The sequence below is a fragment of the Euprymna scolopes genome, chromosome 26 (assembly GCF_053919585.1).
Source record: "Euprymna scolopes isolate OS-2025 chromosome 26, ASM5391958v1, whole genome shotgun sequence".
NCBI classification, from domain to species: domain Eukaryota; kingdom Metazoa; phylum Mollusca; class Cephalopoda; order Sepiida; family Sepiolidae; genus Euprymna; species Euprymna scolopes.
Genome location: NC_136507.1, coordinates 70973116 through 70992687, shown reverse-complemented (window position 1 = coordinate 70992687; position 19572 = coordinate 70973116). Strand labels below are relative to the sequence as shown.

Genomic DNA, 19572 nt, shown 5'->3' with positions numbered 1-19572 from the left:
GAAAAACAGATAAAAATCCGGTAACCCCCAAGTACCAATTTTTCAATTTTGACGCCTTAACAGCCCTTTTTCCAGATGCAAACTGATTAAAAAGGTTTCCATGTATCTGAATATCCTATATACCAAATTTCAAGTCTGTAGATCAAAAATTCGTTAAGTATATAGGTTGAAAGTTGCCCCCCCCCGCACGCACACACACATTCTCACTTTATAGATATACTAGCAAGCCGCCCGGCATTGCCTGGTTTTAAAATATGCATAGATATTATATTTTAATTCATGCAGAATTCTTATTTATTATAAACAGAAATACTGTAGGTATTAAACGTAATGATAAATTACCCGTAAAAAAAATGAAGTAAAAAAAAAACGGAAACTGAGACATGTGCATGCAAGTATCATGTTTTTTCTAAACATTTAATTTCTTGTAAAGTAAAAAAAATAAATACTGAAGCTGAGATCGAAACCAAAATCTTAAGACAGTGAGTCAAGAACTATAACCATTAGGCCAGCTTGACACGTTCTTTAAAAAGTGTTTTCCAACCTAGTTATTCTTAACGTAAAGAAGTTGTCATGTTCCACGGCCGTGCATGCACATTCGTGGAATAGTTGGCAAACAAATAAAAATCCGATCACCCCACCCTACCAATTTTTCAATTTTGACCCCTTGCTGCCCTTTTTTTTTTTTTTTTATGAAAACGGATTAAAAAGGTTTCCACATGTCTGAATACCCTATATACAAAGTTTCAAGTCTGTAGATCAAAAAACTCGTTGAGTTTATAGGTTGAGAATTGTCCTCACACACACATTCTCATTTTTATAGATATATAGATATTTTTTTTTAATGTTGTTATATATATATATATATATATATATATATATATATATATATATATATATATATAAAATGAAAATTACAATTGAATTTACCAAAATGATCCAAGATGGTAAAATTAAAGTAAATTATAAATATTAATGAATTAATATTTATAAAATTAACTCAGCCAGATATAAAAGCTCAATAAAACCAAATAGGAAATAGAGCTTATAATATGAGCAAACAGTTAATAAAATATGTTAAATAACACTTTGAAATGAGTTCAAAACATATTTAATCTGAAAAGGAAACACTAGATAAATGGATAGTCCTTAATCCGCGGAGTTTCAAAGAAATACTCTCCTTCTCATCAGAGGGTAGGAATTAGCAAAATGGAGAGTATTTCTTCGAAACTCAAAATGGAGAGTATTTCTTCGAAACTCCACGGATTAAGGACTATCCATTTATCTAGTGTTTCCTTTTCAGATTAAATATGTTTTTAACTCATTTCAAAGTGTTTTTTAACATATTTTATTAACTGTTTGCTCATATATATATATATATATATATATATATATATATATATATATATATATATATATATATAGTGTAGGTATTTAATTATTATAGTAAAAAAAAATAATTATATATATATATATATATATATATATAAGAATTCTTGAAATAAAAAAGGTAAGAATAAAACTGGTCCAATGTTGGAAACCCGAGTACACAAAGTTACTCATCCATTACCAGGTAACACCGAGTGCACCTGCTAGTGTAATGTGGAGAAAGTAGCCTGCTTTTGAGAACTGGAAATGTTTGTTTTGGAATTTGCATTTTTGCTTTCAGCTGAATGTTTAAACAATGCGTCTGTAGATTAGAAACGGTTGCTCTTAAAGTTGAAGAACAGAGTTTAGTCGGTTCTTATTCAGAATTCAACCTAATTAAAAAAAAAAAATACAGAAAAAACATTTATGAAAACATCACGAAACAAAAATGTCATATCCCCAAAATCATGTAAATTGATCAATTAGGTTATTTTCTATATATATCATTTTCTTTTATGATATTTAGCGATTAATAGTATATTGTAGCCATTACAAGATAGATTTTTAAATCTTGATAGTTCAAATTGAGTTGTCTGCCTTTATTTAATATGGTGTCTCGCTTCATCATAAAAATTGATTTTCCTTATAAAAAAAACTACTTGATCAATTTACAAGATTTCTGGAATATAAAATTTTCTTTCTGTGACAGGTACATATATCATAAACTTTTTTCTTTTTTTTTTAATTAAGTTGAATTCTGGACTTGCATTGTTTAGTTTATCTATTATCGTAAATTTTTCTATTTTTATAAAAAACTTGGTTTGAAGAACAGACTTTATCTATTTTAATGGATTTTTAATTGGTTCGAGAACACAATTTAACTATTTTAATGAGGTTTTCTTGTTTTCTGACTTTTGTCCTTAGATTTTAGTGGATAATGGCATCTGAATCCTTTTTGTTATTTAATGCTGAAACCCGACACCATTAATACAACATAAAAAAAAGTCTCAAAATTAAAAAAAATAAAAATAAAGAAAAAAATTTTAATCCATTGTATTTTATCCAAGAGAGATAATCCGTTTGAGTTTCAACTCAGTTTTAATTGAACAAAGGGTGGTTATCCTGACGCTCCGCACTTCTTTATTTACATTGCGTCAGGATAACCCAAAGGGTGCTTGTTAAGCTTAAATCAACAGATCGAGTTTTTGAATATGTCCTTGTAGCCAAAAATAATATTATTTACTAAAATGCATGTCGAAAATAGTAATATATCCAACTATTACAGAATTTTATCGAGTAGTAAAACTGCTATTGTGTTTTTAGTAAAAAAAAAAAAAAAAAATTATCGCTAAAGACTAAAATGTTGGCCGTCATTTACAGGTGGCCAACATTTTAACCTCTGAGTTATGTCCCTTGTATTTGAAATCTTACCGCCTATGTTAAAACATCTACGAAAAATGCAATATTCCCCATTTTTCGTAAAAATTACTTTCAACTATAAATAACATTTTACTGAATGAATTTTCGTAATATTTGGATATATTACTATTGTCAGTAACTTATTGAATATAACACCAAAAATCTCAAAATTATAAACGAAAATAAAGAAAAATATTAATCTATTATATTTTATCCAAGAGAGATAATCAGTTTGGCTTTAAACTAAGTTTTATTTGAATACAGTTTATCGATTTTAAACGTCTTGACATTCTTTTTATTTAATGTTCATCAAGCAGTTTGTGAGTCTTCAGTAATCTGCTGTTTCATCAGTTTTTTTGAGTTTTTAAAAAAATTATTTTTCACCATTAAATAACAGCTCAATCCCCATTTTGCTCTACAATATTCTGCAGTTTCCCAACAATTTATGTTAACTATTCTTCTCCTTTTTCACAATTCTCAGTATCAAAATTCAATACACGGCTAATTTTTCTCCATCTCACAATTTCGGGTTTCAAAATTTAATACACATCTGACAAAACTCACTTTTGCTAAAAGAAATGTCCTTTACTGATTAACAGGCTTTTTATTGAAGCCGTCTGCCTTTTATATGCACATTAGATGCCCTGAAGTCTCATTACCTCATGAGATCGCCAGCCTATAAGTAAATGCAGCGGCTATTTATTTATTTATTTATTCCTCTTACCTGACGTAAACATTGCATGCTGTACAAGATCAGGTTTGTACTAATTTTTAATCACCCATTTCTTTGATTGAATCAAGGCTTTATCTCAAAAGTGATATGGTACACAACTCAATGTTACTAAATAACAGTTTAGGACATTTACTTCGAGGGTGTAGGCATAAGTGAAGTCAAAAGAATGACTGAGGAAAAAAATGACGATTTCTTGTATTTAGGTGACATCAAACGGCGATCGTTGATGAAACATAAATTAATAATAAAAAGTAAACATGTAATAAGATATTATGAGACTACAAAGATTTTTTTTTTTTACTGTTCTATCCTCTGGCTAAAGCTGCTGGGTGTTATACCGTCTTAGCTATTGAATCTGTGTTAGCATTGTTTATTAACAAATGATGAGGACATGGTATTACATGTCATCTATAAATGAATGCATCTACTACAAACATGGTCGTGGACATTCACTGTATCGGCCATGATTGCCCCACTTGTTGTCCTGGTTGTTTGACCCAGTTAGCCATATAAAAAAGGAACTCTCCATCCAAAACAAAAACCACAAGTCTAATTTATAAACAAAATGATAATGTTTATTTATTTTATTTTTTTTTATTTTTTTTTTTTGCAAGTCATATTTGTTTTTGCTTTTTTTTTTTTGGCAAGTCATACTTGTTTTTTTTTTTTTTTTTTTTTTTTTTTTGGCAAGTCGTACTTGCTTTTCCAACATTGAATGGCAAACCTGCAGAATGAGAGTTTTGCCTGACCAAACCAAAATGTACAGATATCATTGCTACATTCTTTCAGGCAAGAGCCCCCAAAGAATCAAACCTGCTTGGAGAGGTACACCGGGCCAAACTGCTTGCCAGCTCTCAGGAAAATAAACTCCCCTGTCCAACATTCAACTCCACCCCTTACCATTACTTATATTCACCTCCGGAAGCTGGCTATGTCCGCCTCCCTATATATCCTGAAATCTTATCACTCCTGATGATTCTGGCCTTTTGTTAGTGGTTGCTATTCTGCTGCCCAGAGACTGACTACTTGAGATAGCCACCAAAGATACCATCTAGACGGGCTCCATTCATGGGGACGTTGCAAGGGTTGATCCCAACAACAAAGCTACTGATGCTGGGAGCAGCAGTAGCCACATAAATATGTAAATGACCAAACCAACTGCTCAAAGTGACGTCACAGCAAAGACAAAATGACACAGGTATTCAGAAAAGAGGGGTTTGATGATGATGGTTTGACGAGAAAAGCAGAAAAGCATGTGTTCTGGACAGGTTGGTGACGTCACAGCAGGGACAAAAAATTACATGCGGCCGGAGAAGGAGAAATTAACTATTTAAATATATTTTTTTTTAAATTATGTTGTTGGAAATACCGGATATTGTAAAAAAAAAGAAAGTGAGTTAAGTTTTTTTCCTGTCCTATATTTCTTTGACATAGCAACTATGTTACACCAGCATAATATTCCTATTCAATGAGGCACTTACTTTTTCAAACAAAGAAAATATCTCCTGGGCGGTCAGACTCCAGCCAGAGATATAGTCAGTTTTCTGTGCTCTTCCGTTCGTCCTTTTGCCAAGTGTCCACCACTTGAAAAGTCTGCCATTCAACACACCAGAAAACCATGCATCGCAGTGCAATGTTTACAATACTTTGAATAAGTGTTTCTTAATAAGTTAATGAAATGACGAGAAACAAACCACATTTGAATGTGATGCTAAGAGACATTTAAAGGAGAAGAACATGTTTTATTTCTGTAGATAGAAAGTTCGTTTTTTTTTCCCTGTGTTTTTTCATTTCTTTGTTGTTTTCCTTGTAGACGTTCGATGCCTGGTGCTTTGTGGGTTTTGCCCTCTTCAATGTCCTCTGGGCTACCCTCTATCTAGAACACTGGAAACGAAGATCAGCAGAGTTGGCCTACAAATGGGGCACGCTCGATAAACATGATGAACTGATTGAAGACCCAAGGCCCTTTTATACGGTAAGTGCTTTTAAATATAAATAAATAATCAATAAAACAAAAACTGTAATTCTTTTTTATACTGATGGGTCACCATTTATCAAGGCCAAGCGTAACAAAACCACTGATATGTATGTAGTAACAGCAGCATCTCGACATATGCAAATGACCAAGCTGTGGCATGAAGTGACTTCACAGTGAAGAAAGAGGAAAGGAAAAAAAAAGGAGAAAATAAAAAAAAAGTGCATGACGGGAGACAGAGAGTTTTAAGCACATGTCGATATGGCAGAATTTCTTTTGACCATATGACATCAGGACTGGAACTCTTAAACCAGATGCAGAGCTCATTTATCTTCTGAACTTTTAACAAGATTCTAGGATGAACATGTCGCTAGCTTCGACAATACATGCTGTAGAAACGACCAGTAATACTATCTTATCTTTTATATAATCTCTAATACTTATCTATAATCTTTTATACTTACCTTATAGTATAAGGTTCTAATCTCTTATATTATCCAGATGTACTATTCTTCTGAGGTTATTACATCTAAGCCTTTGTTTAAGACTCACATCACACATGATGTTTTCTTGGCCTTCTTTTGTGAAGTGAACCTGCTACCCAAACTGTTCTACACCTACGTATTCTTTTAATGTGACCATACTATCGAAGTCTTCTGTTCTGCACACATCTTCCTATACTGTCTAGATTTAATCTTCCTCTGAGTTCATAGGATCTAAGGCCATCTTTAGGACTCACATTACACCTACATTGTATCATTCTCATATCATTTATGTCCATGCAACGTATCTATGTTTTTTTGTTTGTTTGTTTTGGGGGGTTTTTTTTTTTGTTTGTTTTTTTTTCGGAAAAAAGTTCTTACAGGTTTTCTGTTCAATCATTTTTGTGTAATTTTTACTAATTTCGACATCACCTGTGCGTAATTTTTTACCTAAAATACATATATTTCAAATCTCTGCACAAGCACTACCTATTTATTGAAAAAAGATTCAATAATTTTTAGATGTATTTTTCTCAGATATTTTTACAAGAATCAAATTCAAATCAAATAATCTTAAATTTTTTTCCGTTTATTATTAATTTATTTTTCTCTGTATAACAGTCCTCAAGTAACGGGCGAAATTCCTCCAAGGTATGGACAGATTTAAAACAAAACCTTGCCAATGATTTCGCTGTTTTAGCCGGTGAACCTGTCTTATTAATTCTTAATGTTCCAACGTTTTGACAAATTTTAGTTTTCCAATTTATATAAGCGGTTAATATTTTTAACAATCTCATTTTAACGCTTCATTTTTTTTTTATTTAAAATTGTTTTGTTTTAAAACTATTTTAATGTTTCCTCACACAGATTTTTCATCTGTGAATTTTTCATTGTTTTATTCCTTTTCTTTTACGTTTTAATCTATTAATGTTCCAAGGCAATTTTTCTAATAGATCATCTTACTAGAAAATTGCATTATTAATTTAAATATGCTAATTTTCTATCGAGTTTATTTTATTTTATTTTTATTTATTTTTTTTTACATAGAAGTCACCACTTATCAAGGCCCAGAGGCTACTCGAAGATAAGGGTTAATGGGTGTATGGTAGTCAATGGGGCATCCGGCACAATCACGTTGACACACTGGTTCTCACTAGATCACCAAAGTTAAGCAATAATATAAATTGTTATAAATAAAAAACTGGAAAAAATACGGTTAAAAACCTGCCGAATATATGTCAACCTATTTCACGGTAACATATATTGAGCCACTTTTAACAATATTTTATCCATTTTTTTATTTATAACACCTTTTCCGAAACTTACCGTGTTAAAGAGAGAGTCAGACGCCATCTTGAATTTTTCAATACATCGGTAAACACTGTATGGTTTTCGAGCTGAATAAACATGTTACCTTGAATAAAAACACGAAAAATATATCCAGTTTGGTAGAAAAGTAACTTATCTTGCCTTTGATAACATTTATTTGTTATATATTTGTTTTTTGACAACTTTTTCGAATCTATGTGTACAATAATACAAACTCAAATGCATTATCAATTTAAATATGCTAATTTTCTATCGAGTTTCTTTTATTTTATTTTTATTTATTTTTTTTTTTACATAAAAGTCACCTAGAGGCCACTCGAAGATAAGGGTTAATGAGTGTATGGTAGTCAATGGGGCATCCGGCACAATCACGTTGACACACTGGTTCTTACTAGATCACCAAAGTTAATCAATATTGAACCTGGCCAGTACCAGATGAGTGACCATTTGCGAAGGGTAGGTGCTGTATGTACCTTCTGGGAAGGTTGGGCGTGGGGCCAGCACCCTCACCCGAACAAAGAACTCCTCGCTACAAAAGCCTCTACAAAAGTTGTAGATGGCCTATGCCACTCCTGGGGCTCAAGGCTATGGATGAAGTAGTCAGTGGGATAATATTGTAGTAATTATTAGTAGTGGAAATTTGGTAAATTGGATTACTTAAGGGGATGATTCATCAAGAACTCGTTTACGTTGAACTTGAAGACGACCATATTGTAGTTAGTTGGAAAGCAGGCAAATGGAAACGAGTTCCACAGAAACAAGCTTTGTTCATGGAATCTACGTTTAGGTTTAGGCACAGATAAAGAGTGGGGGAAATTATTGATAGTGTTTTCAGCTAGACGAGTGTTTTTCGTGAAAGTTTGGCGAAAGGGGGCCATAGATTGGAGCTCAGACGAGCACTTGCCATGAAAATAACGTAAATGAAATATTTTAATATTCATTTCTGACAACACGTTATTTTCAATTTTTCAGAACTATAATTCCAATCAGTTTTCTCACTATTTTTTTTAAATATTAAGTTTTTTGAATATTAAGTCACACATAAGTTTCAATCAGTTTCTTTTTTTTTTGTTTTTTTGTTTTTTGTTATTTAATTGACAATTGATTCCAATTTCACTCTTATCACCATACTGTGGCAGATGATCATAATAGACACAAATTAGCATTTATATTTGGCCGGAATCCATTTGGATCAAAGTATGATCCCAAGATTCAAATAAGAACTGCTTGCATAGAATAATTGACAGATCGACAAATATGCGAATAGAGTAAACAATTTAATATGTGATCCTATACCATAACAAGTGAGAAAGAAAATGCACAAAAAAAATCATTGAAAAAGAATGATTTTTTTTTCTTTCTTTTGATGGAGTGTAGCATTTAATATACATGTTTTTATGTAAATCAAAAGTTCCATAAAGTACTAATTTTCTAGCATGGTAGAGGGAGCCCACCTTCTTTGCAGCAGCCTTGGCAATGTCTTCAATACATTTATTCCAATTATTCCAATTCTTGTTGCCTGTGAATGTTTTATATTTTTATGTGGATCAAAAGTATCACATAACTGAGCGGTACTTAACTGTTGGCTTCATCTGTGGAACCGAATCAGTTGAATGACAATAACTTTTTTGGATAAATTGAATCACGCAATCATAATTCTCGTAATAGGAGAAAAGTTTTTATATTTTCTTCGAATAAACAATTCATTATAATGTGATGTGTGTGTGTATATATATATATATATATATATATATATATATATATATATATTTAGTAATGTGATTGATAATTTAAAAATCAAATTATAATTAAATTAAAAATCCGTTTCATAAGAAGGAACAACAACAAAATCAATTATTTGTACGATCGTTTCGGAAAACAGTGTTTTTATTGTGGTAGACATCAAGTTACGGACAATAATCATTACATATAGTTTTTTAGTTTTTTTTATAATTTAATTATAATTTGATTTTTAAATTATCAATCACATTACTAAATATTAAATTAGCTCTAGGATATTTACCTATCGAGCTTATTATATATCTAAATTACAACGAGCACTTTTTCTTTCCTGTATTTTAATTAAACTAGTAATTTTACTATTACATTAAAATACACTCTGCTCTTTAGACTATTGTTCTAATCTCCTTTAAATATATATGTATATATATATATATATATATATATATATATATATATATATATATATATATATATATATATATATAGAGAGAGAGAGAGAGAGAGAGAGAGAGAGAGAGAATATTAAATGAAAGATGTGGAATAAAAGTTATGCATAACTTTATAATATCGTCAGAACAATAAGGAAAAGTTAAGAGGAAATTTAAGAAAAAACCATTAGGCTATGGCATTTCGAAGCTAAATTCTTCTCATCAGAAAAGGAGAAAGGTCAGAATTATGCAAAATACAAATATATAACTCTCCGTTATTTTCTTCCCATTTTCTCTTTTAAACTTATGCTCCAACTCACATTACATCTGTTCCTTAGTTTTTTGGGGGTTTTTCTTTTTCACACGGTACTATCATCGTCTCCCCTGACTACGATGTTTTGTGATATTAAGCCAGGAAAAGAAAAAAAAAAGAATGAAAGAAGACAATCATCTGCGGCGATTGTCTCCCTTCCTCTCTCTCTCTCTCTCACTTGCCTGTTCGTGTCCTAGTAAAGAGCAAGAAAGAGAGAAAAAGAGAGAAAGTAGACTCTTGCGTGAGACGTTATATTACTTCACCAACGCACCTCACCATTCTCTCTATTTCTCTTTTTCTCAAATCTGTCTACTGTTATGCTTGCTCACTCCTGTAACAAAGCACTCATAGCTAGATTTATCATCATCATCATCAGCATCATCATCATCAGCATCATCATCATCATCATCATCAGTTTAATGTCGGTTTTATATGCTAGCATGTGTAGACGGCTTTTAGAAATATACTTCTAACCCTAACCTACCTCTAGCCAGGTGTTTATTGATCCCTCTTTTTCTCAAACCCATTCTTATCAATTCCTTGTTTTCTTTGGCCTTGTCTTGCCAACTGACCCTACTATCTCAACTGCTTTACACCTACTGACGCATGAACTTTTATCCGTTCTTTCAACATGATGATACAAATGAAGCCTCCTGCTCCGCACACATCTCTTATACTATTCAGATTTAATATTCTTCTGAGGTCACTGCATAGCAAGCCTTTGTTTAAGACTCACATTACACATAATGTTTTCTTGGCCTTCCTCTATGAACTGAACCTGCTATCTCAACTGTTCTACATCTACTAATCCATTCTTTTTATGTGACCATACTATCGAAGTCTTCTGTTCTGCATACATCCTATATTGTCTAGATTTCATCTTCCTCTGAGTTCATCAGATCTAAGCCCATCTTCAGGATTCACATTACGCGTGCATTGCATCATGCTCATATCATTTCTGTCCATGCAACTCGTATCCTCAACTCTCATAGGTTTCACTTCTATACAGCATTACATTGCATATTCATCTGTAACACTCACGTCACGCATCCATCAATTGTATCATTCTCATAACATTTCTCTCCATGCAACGCATATCCTCAACCCTCATTGGTCAGGTTTCATACCTATGCATCATCACACTGCATACACATGCTTGATAGTCTCTTTCCTTGGTTGACAGTGGTAACGCTCTGCTGGTTAATAATGACAGGAGTTCCCTGAACTTACTCTGTCCCCTCGTAACTCTTGCAATCAAACTAGCACAATCTCTATATCTTCGCCATCCAGATATACTTGTAATGGCAGAAATTACTTTAATTTATTCCATTTTCTCCTAACTCCTGCATTAGACACGGCTCTTCTCTATGTTCCAAACAATTGAAACGTGTTTTCATTATTCAATAAACAAACAAAACTAATATATTTTTATTTGTAATCTGTTTTTTACTAATTTATAAAGATTTTTTTTTTTTTTAACCTTAAATAATTCTAAATAAATGTTTGGAAAGCCAAAAAAAAAAAAACACTAAAAAAAAATTAAATACTTATTTCTCTTGTACCAAAAGAGGGCAGAGTTATCGCCCTTTGCTTGAGTTGTGCCATGATATTTTGAGAGAAAACGCATCTTCATAATACGCATCCAGCGGCTTTTCGTTATTATTAATAAGTTAATTTTGTTAAATAAATGTGTTAAAGATTATACTTCGTCGTGTGATCATTTTTAAGTGGTTATTAAACCGATGACGCGTTTATATATATACGTGACAAATAAATAGTCTGCATTATTTGAAAGAACTTAAATAATACCATTAACTCGATTTATATTTCGTAAATTAAAGTCACTAACCATTAAAATATTGGCTTTCTTCAAAATCAACACCTTTAGGGAGTTGAGTAAGTGCTTTTCTGGCACTCCCTAATAAAATAAATATGGTGAAGAAAAAGGTGATTACACGTGAATATTCCCTCTGCTTCACTTTTTTGTTATCAAGTAATATCTTTGACTTACTTGTTGTTTCATCAAATACTTTTGTATGCAAAATCCGATTCCGCATTTTGCTAATTCCTACCCTCTGATGAGAAGGAAAGTATTTCTTCAAAACTCCGCGGATTAAGGACTATCCACTTATCAAGTGTTTCCTTTTCAGATTAAATATGTTTTTAACTCTTTTTCAAAGTGTTTTTTAACATGCTTTATTAACTGTTTGCTCGTGTGTGTGTGTGTATATATATATATATATATATATATATATATATATATATATATATATATATATGTGTGTGTATAATTTATTCGAGAGTAAACAGTTACATTTGGTCACTACAAACAGCCATCTGTTTCAGTCAATGAGACTTTGTCAGGCGACCCTGTCCCATTTGATGCCATAGAAAAAAAAAGCAAAAGACTTTTTTTGCTATGACGTTGAATGGTTCAGGGTCGCCTGACGAAACCTCACTGACTGAAACAGATGGCTGTTTGTAGCGACCAAATGTAACTGTTTACCTTTGAATAAATTATAATAAAAATAAATATTTTGCTCTTGTTATCGAGCACAATCTAACAAACTCGTTGTATTCATTAGTCCTTACTTTTGAACATCTCAAACCTGGATTTATATATATATATATATATATATATATATATATATATATATAACAGTGACCGTGTCTGTGTGTGTGTCTGTCTGTGTATATTTTTCACTACGCAATAACTCTGTCAATTTTTAGTCTACAGACTCGAAATTTGATATACAGGGTACTGAGATTTTGGAAAATCGATGTGATCAGTTTTCATCCAGAAATTTGGCTGTTAAGAGATCAAAGTTCAACGATTTGATCTTTGAGAACTCTGCCAAACTCCTCCGACAATTTTGGGTCTAGACACTTGAAATTTTAGATATAGGTTCCTTGGACATGGATCTAACTTAATAACTTGATTTGAGCTCAAAACAATAAATTTTAAGGGGTCATAATAGGGGTCAAAGTTAAAAAAAATTGACCATTTTTTTTGTTTAGTTTTTTTGCTCAGCATACACCTCCAAACACCAGGGCAACGCCGGGCACCCATGCTAGTGTATATATATATATATATATATATATATATATATATATATATATATATATATATATATATATATAATGATTATCCACAAAGACTGATAAGAGTTATTTAGAATAAAACAAAAACTATTGTAAAATAAATTTAAACAGAGGGTTATCATTTTATTTGTTGTCGGGCGGTTTTGGAATACTAATATCACTTCCAATCAATGCAGTGTCAGGTGTGATAAGATGTATTAAGAGTTAATACCAGTCATACCTTGTTATCTTTCAATGAGTAAAGAGCAAAATACAATAGAACTTCTGTCTTTTTTTCGTTGCAGGGTGAACTCGAAGTGAGCAATGTGACCGGAAGATTGGAGCCATTCTACCCCGTGTGGAAACGGAATTGTTTTCGCTATTTTGTCACAGTTCCTGTCGTGTGCATCAGCCTCCTTGTTGTATTTGTTGTGATGCTGGCCAATTTCTACCTGGAAGAGTTTATTAACCAGTTGGTTAGCTCTGGAGAATATGCGTTCATAACGAAGGTCCTGCCCAAAATTTGCCATGCGAGCTCGATCTTTGCCTTGGACCGCATGTACACAAGAGTTGCCTATTGGCTCAACGACATGGGTATGTGAAGATGACTGAAAAATAAAGAATGTATTTATAATTTGGAAGTTTTTCTCAATGCTGCTTCATAAAATGTCCTTTTTTATTCTTTCTTTCTTTTTTGCAGAGAATTATCGAATGCAGGAAGCGTATGAAAATCACTTAATAATCAAACTTGTGTTGGTAAGTCTTTTATTTATTTTCTGCAGTGGTAGTCTTATGTTGAAACTAATATAGTTATGAGAGTCAAACTAGACTGAAAAAAATAAAATAATAATAATAATAATAATAATTAGGCAATTTTAATTGTGGTTATAAGGAAAATTTTATAGGGATGAATAAATATTTTATGAACAATATTATAGAATGCAACTAAGCTGAAAAGTTGGAGTGGAAATAGCTCATCAGATAATAAAATACACACACACACACACACACACAGTTCTTAAAGTTGAGCACTGTCTGGGAAGTAAAGGCAGTCGGCAAGCCTTGTGCAAGTTCACGATTTCCAGTCGCTTGAACACTAGTGTCTGTCTTAACATTGTGCCTATATTTGGTATTCATAGTTGTTAATTTCCATTAATTATCGTTGATGATGTCCTGGAGGTAACGTCCTAGCAAATGGAGTCAAAGGTGGTTTTGTAGCTGGGTTTGAATTTCCCAACCAGTAGCAATCGTCGCTTGCTGCACTGATGATTGCGAAAGCATGAAACACTAATGCCTGCAGGTATAATAATAATCACACTCACACACACACACACACACACACACATATATCCTTGGACTTCAATTCTTAGTAAGTGCATTTTAGATTTCTGGAATTTTGTGATTTGTCCTTACTTTGGGGTTTTTTCTTTTTCTTTTTTCCTTTTTTCACTTTTTTATCAACTTACGTGGCTCGTCTAAAATATTTTCCTTTCTTTGATGATTTGTGTGATGGCAGCCACGGCTATATCTTCAATGAAGCACGTGTAAGATGCCTATGGAAAAAATAAATATAAAAAGCAAATTACGATTGTGAATTGACCTTTTGTGGAAACTGGAATGCATACATACATGCTCTGAAGGCCATAATATATCTTCATTGAGCTTATTATTCATAACAATTTTGACTATTTTATGAGAAATACATACCTTAAAAAATATACATTTGTATAAACTCCCAATATAAAAATATATATATATATATATATATATATATATATTCAATTTGTCTTTACATAAACAGTGATTTTGTTGCTACACAGTCATGAGCATGTTTCGGTCTTCTAGTGTTTAGCAACTAGAGACCTCTTCAGGCAACAAACGCTTATTTACGAAAGCGGAATTCAAAACACTACTAAACACTAGAAGACCAAAACATGCTCATGACTGTGTAGCAACAAAATCACTGCTTATATAAAGACAAATTGAAAATGTAACTAGCTCTACTTCCGTATTGAGCACTCTTGCATTAACCTTGTTATATTTCATTGGTTACCCTACTTTTGAAAAATAGCAACTTCAAACTACATATATATATATATATATATATATATATTTCTGTGGAAATATTCTTTATTCACTTCTATTTCCTTTTTATATATACCAATCCTTATTAATCACAGAGCATATAATAAATAAATGACAAAAGTCTACATTCCAAATTTAATGATGTTGCATTTTATTTCCTTTTGATGGATTGATTGTTACTATTTCTTCTGATGCGTTAACGGCAAAATAGATTCAGTGATTGATATAATAATTAAATGATTGATTTTGTGCAATGAAACAGATACTGTCAAGAATTGTGTCAACTGAAATAAAGGAATAAATTGTAAGATTGTCAACATCATGAAATTTGGAATATAAACTTTTGTCATTTATTCATTTTATATATATATATATATACATATATATATATACATATATATATGCATATATATATACATATATATATACATATATATCTATATATGCATATATATACATATATATAACTACTTCATTTATGCACATAAAATTAATATATGAAAGTATAAATTTATGCGTAAACTTTAAGTATTTACTTCAAAAGTGCTCAATACGTAGGTAGAACTAGTTAGTAATTTATAAGAATTGTGTCAACTGAAATAAAGGAATGAATTGTAAGATTGTCAACATCATGAAATTTGGAATATAAACTTTTGTCATTTATTCATTATATATATATATATATATATATATATACATACATATACATATATATATGCATATATATATATATACATATATATATACATATATATCTATATATGCATATATATATATATATATATATATAATTACTTCATTTACGCACATAAAATTAATATATGAAAGTATAAATTTATGCGTAAACTTTAAGTATTTACTTCAAAAGTGCTCAATACGTAGGTAGAGCTAGTTAGTAATTTATAAAATATATATGGCGATTAAGCTACAATGAGTATTCCGCGTTTCATCCACTCTAGGATTCTTCAGGCTTATACACACGCACATATATATGCATATATATACACATATATATATGCATATATATATATATATATATATATATATATATATATATATATGCATATATATACACATATATATACATATATATACACACACACACACACTCACATATATATATTAAATTTATTTATACAAACATTGATGGCTACATATATGCATACATGTTTCTGTTATCACCCGTGCTGGGGAGATTACGTCTTCAGGCTATGAATTATCTTTGAAAACTGACATTTCAAGACACAAAAAAAAATTTTCCTTATTTCGTTTACATGAAATGTCAGTTTTTGAAGATAATTCATGGCCTGAAGACGTAATCTCCCCAGCACGTGTGATTACAGAAACATGTACGCACATATGTAACCATCAATGTTTGTATAAATAAATTCAATATACCTGCTCTGTTTACTCATCGAGCACTTTTTGGTAGGCACATGTTGTTTCATTGGATGTACTTCTAGGAAACTAAACTCTACTGCCATAATATATATATATATATATATATATATATACTCGGGTTTTTTTTATTATATTCAAAAGTAATGGACTAATGAATTCAACGAGGTTGTTAGATAGTGCTCAATAAAAAGAGCTGATAATACTTGTTTATTGTTATATAAAGATGCTCACATCCCGCTGCTACAAATAGCCACTTGTTTCAATCAAACAACAGATATCATCAGGCAGCGACTTGACTATTCAAAAGTTCAATGAATAATCTTCATTCATTGAACTTTTGAATAGTCAAGTCGCTGCCTGATGATATCTGTTGTTTGATTGAAACAAGTGGCTATTTGTAGCAGCGGGATGTGAGCATGTTCATATAACAATAAACAAGTATATATATATATATATATATATATATATATATATATATATATATATATATATATATAGGCGTTTTTGGATGATTTCGTCACTGGCCTGAGGGAGATAAGTCCAGTTTACCAAGAGATCAATTCATTTTTTTTTCATACGAGAATTTGAAACGCTAAAATCATAGCAAAACATTTAACATTAAAAAACTATTAATAACAAAAGAGAAACTGGTATTTGGACTTGACGATTTTTGTTATTAATGTGTTTTGCAATGTTAAAACTTTGTTACATTAAATAAAGTAGTTGAAAAACACATCCATTTTTACGTTTCTGAATTTTTGAGATGAGGATTAGTTATTCGTATCATTTGGATTCATCGGACTACTGTTCTCATCTTTAGTGTCATTTTCATAATGTTTTGGTCGATGTGAAGGTAGGAGGTGACATAAACCGAAACGTTGTGAAAATTACACTCAAGATGAGAACAGTTATTTCGATGAATCCAAATAATACGAAATCACTTTTCTTACAAATTAATCAGAAGTGACTTTTCCAGAACATTTTTTGTAATGTTAAAACTTTGTTACATTAAATAAAGTAGTTGAAAAGCAAATTATTTTTCTTATAATTAATCAGAAGTGACTTTTCCAGGGCATTTTCGTAATTAATCAAAAGTGACTTTTCCAGGGCATTTTTGTAATTAATCAAAAGTTACTTTTCCAAGACATTCATTGTCAACCCCAAATACCAGCTTCTTTTTTGTTATTAATGTTTTTGTAATCTTAAATGTTTTATGCTAATTTCAGCGTCCCAAATTCTTGTATGAAAAAATGAATGGATCTCTTAGTAAACTAGAGTTAACTCCCTCAGACCGGTGATGAATTATCCAAAAGTGCCTATATATTATTATTATTATTACATGTATCCACATAAAATTTTATATGTTATGTATGGATTTTCAGTATTTACTTCAACATTGCTCAATACCTGAGTAGAACTAGTTAGTAAGTTATGAAAATATATATGGCAATTAAGCTACACAGGAGTTTCCGTTTTTCATCCCCTTGAAGATTCATCAGGCTGAAATGCATAGAATTGATGTTTTTATATAAACATGTGGTATTTAATTTGCTAGCTGATTAGAGTCTTTTCTATTCTTGTCTATTTTGTCTAAGAAAAGTCCAGCATATTACATTAAAGAGAATGGGCAAGAATAACAAAGAATCTGATTGGTCATCTAGCAAACTGAACACCATGTGTGTATATAAAAACACTCAGTAATATCAATTCCATTGCATTTTAGCTTTGCATTGATTGCAGAATTGCAGATTGAGAAACGATGAGGAATTTGTGTGTAAGAAGTGTAAGAACTCATATGTGGAGAAAAGTATATCTGGATTGCAAAAAAAAATTTGGCCGCTTCTACAGAATTGGGACGAGATTTTGTATGGTTTCAACTGATTTTTTTTTTTTTTTTGGTCCATTCTAATAAGTTATAATGGTAGCTTTCAAATTATGCAGTCGAAATTACCTGAATATTACTGAATTATTAAACAAAACAATTCTAATCGTGTTAGCTGGTGAAAAATTGCCGCCATCTTGTTTAAATCAAAACTGAAAATTACCTCCCTTTTGAACTCTCCTGTGTCTTACGATCGTTTTCAGCAAATTCATTTTTTTAAATTTTCTTTAATAAATAATTTTCTACCTTATCGATTTTCGTAATTTTTGGATATAATCATCTTAAAAATTCGAGGAATACGTAGATACCATTGTTTACATGTGAAATTCAGTTTTACGATTTCCGAAATTTCGTCCCAATAGTGTAGAAGCGCCAAATTTTTTTACGCTGGTATTCCAACTTTCGGACACAGAGAAAAAGAAGAGAACATGAAAAGAAACTCATCCTAAGACTTAATACACGCATCTCCGGTCTCAATAAAGATTTGGGACCGCTAAATGAGTATTCTTTTCATATAAAATAAAAACCTACCAAGGACATTTCCCCACAGGGCAGAGTGGGTATGCACGGTGGAAGAACGGCTTAGCATTCTCCACTAGAAGTTAGTTTTTGTTCCCGTAAGGCCTTTTACTTAATTTTATTTTATTTTTCAGCTTCCACATATTTTCATTTCCGACGTATATTTAATTCCATTTTCTGAGCACGCATACGTGCGCACACAAATGCACAGGTGTAGACACGGGTGCCCCCCCCCCCAATTCCCCCTCACAAACCCTATATACTATAGTACCCCTCTATGAAGATATACAGGATTGAGTTGTTTTTTTTTTTTTTTTTTTTTTTTTTTTTATTATTATTATTATTACTACTACTACTACTACCACCACCACCACCACCACCATAATAGTTATTAATATCTTTATCATCATTATTATTAGTAGTACTATTGTTATCATCATTACTACTATTATTACTATGATTATTATCATTATTATTATCATCACTAATATTATTCTTATTCTTATTATTATTATCGCTATTGTTATTATTATTATTATTATTATTATTATTATTATCATCATCGTTATTATGACTATTATTTTATCACTATTATTATTGTTATTATCACTAATATATATATGTACATATATATATTATTATTATTATTATTACTACTATTATTGCTATTGTTGTTGTTGTAGTTTTTACTATCATTCAACTCCTCGTTTAAGCATTGCAATGCATCTTTCAGTTTCATTTCCAACATTAAACGTTATTAACCTCTGATTTCTCTAACCGGCATATCGAGTTTCCAATTTTTGTGATGGCTTCT

The 19572-nt window shown here is 31.1% G+C and overlaps 2 protein-coding genes across 10 annotated transcripts in view; one reads left to right on the top strand and one right to left on the bottom strand.

Moving 5' to 3' along the window:
* The window catches only part of LOC145248160 (anoctamin-8-like), a 282493-nt gene that overhangs the window by 237998 nt on the left and 24923 nt on the right, over positions 1 to 19572 (top strand). For all 8 annotated transcript variants that reach the window (XM_080109990.1, XM_080109989.1, XM_080109995.1 and 5 more), the window contains 3 exons: positions 5334 to 5495; positions 13177 to 13465; positions 13572 to 13627. In XM_080109990.1, coding sequence (XP_079966116.1) covers positions 5334 to 5495; positions 13177 to 13465; positions 13572 to 13627 — 507 coding nt within the window. The remainder of the gene's footprint in view (positions 1 to 5333; positions 5496 to 13176; positions 13466 to 13571; positions 13628 to 19572) is intronic.
* LOC145248163 (E3 ubiquitin-protein ligase XIAP-like) overlaps positions 12991 to 19572 on the bottom strand; it is a 163577-nt gene continuing 156995 nt past the window's right edge. The window contains exons 7-8 of one of the 2 annotated variants that reach the window (XR_013863332.1): positions 14338 to 14424; positions 12991 to 13479 (exon numbers count right to left, since the gene is read on the bottom strand). Coding sequence is in view for 1 of the 2 variants with exons in the window: in XM_080109999.1 (XP_079966125.1) it covers positions 14347 to 14424 (78 nt within the window). In the remaining variant the exon portion in view is untranslated. The remainder of the gene's footprint in view (positions 13480 to 14337; positions 14425 to 19572) is intronic. The other variant, XM_080109999.1, reaches the window with a different exon arrangement.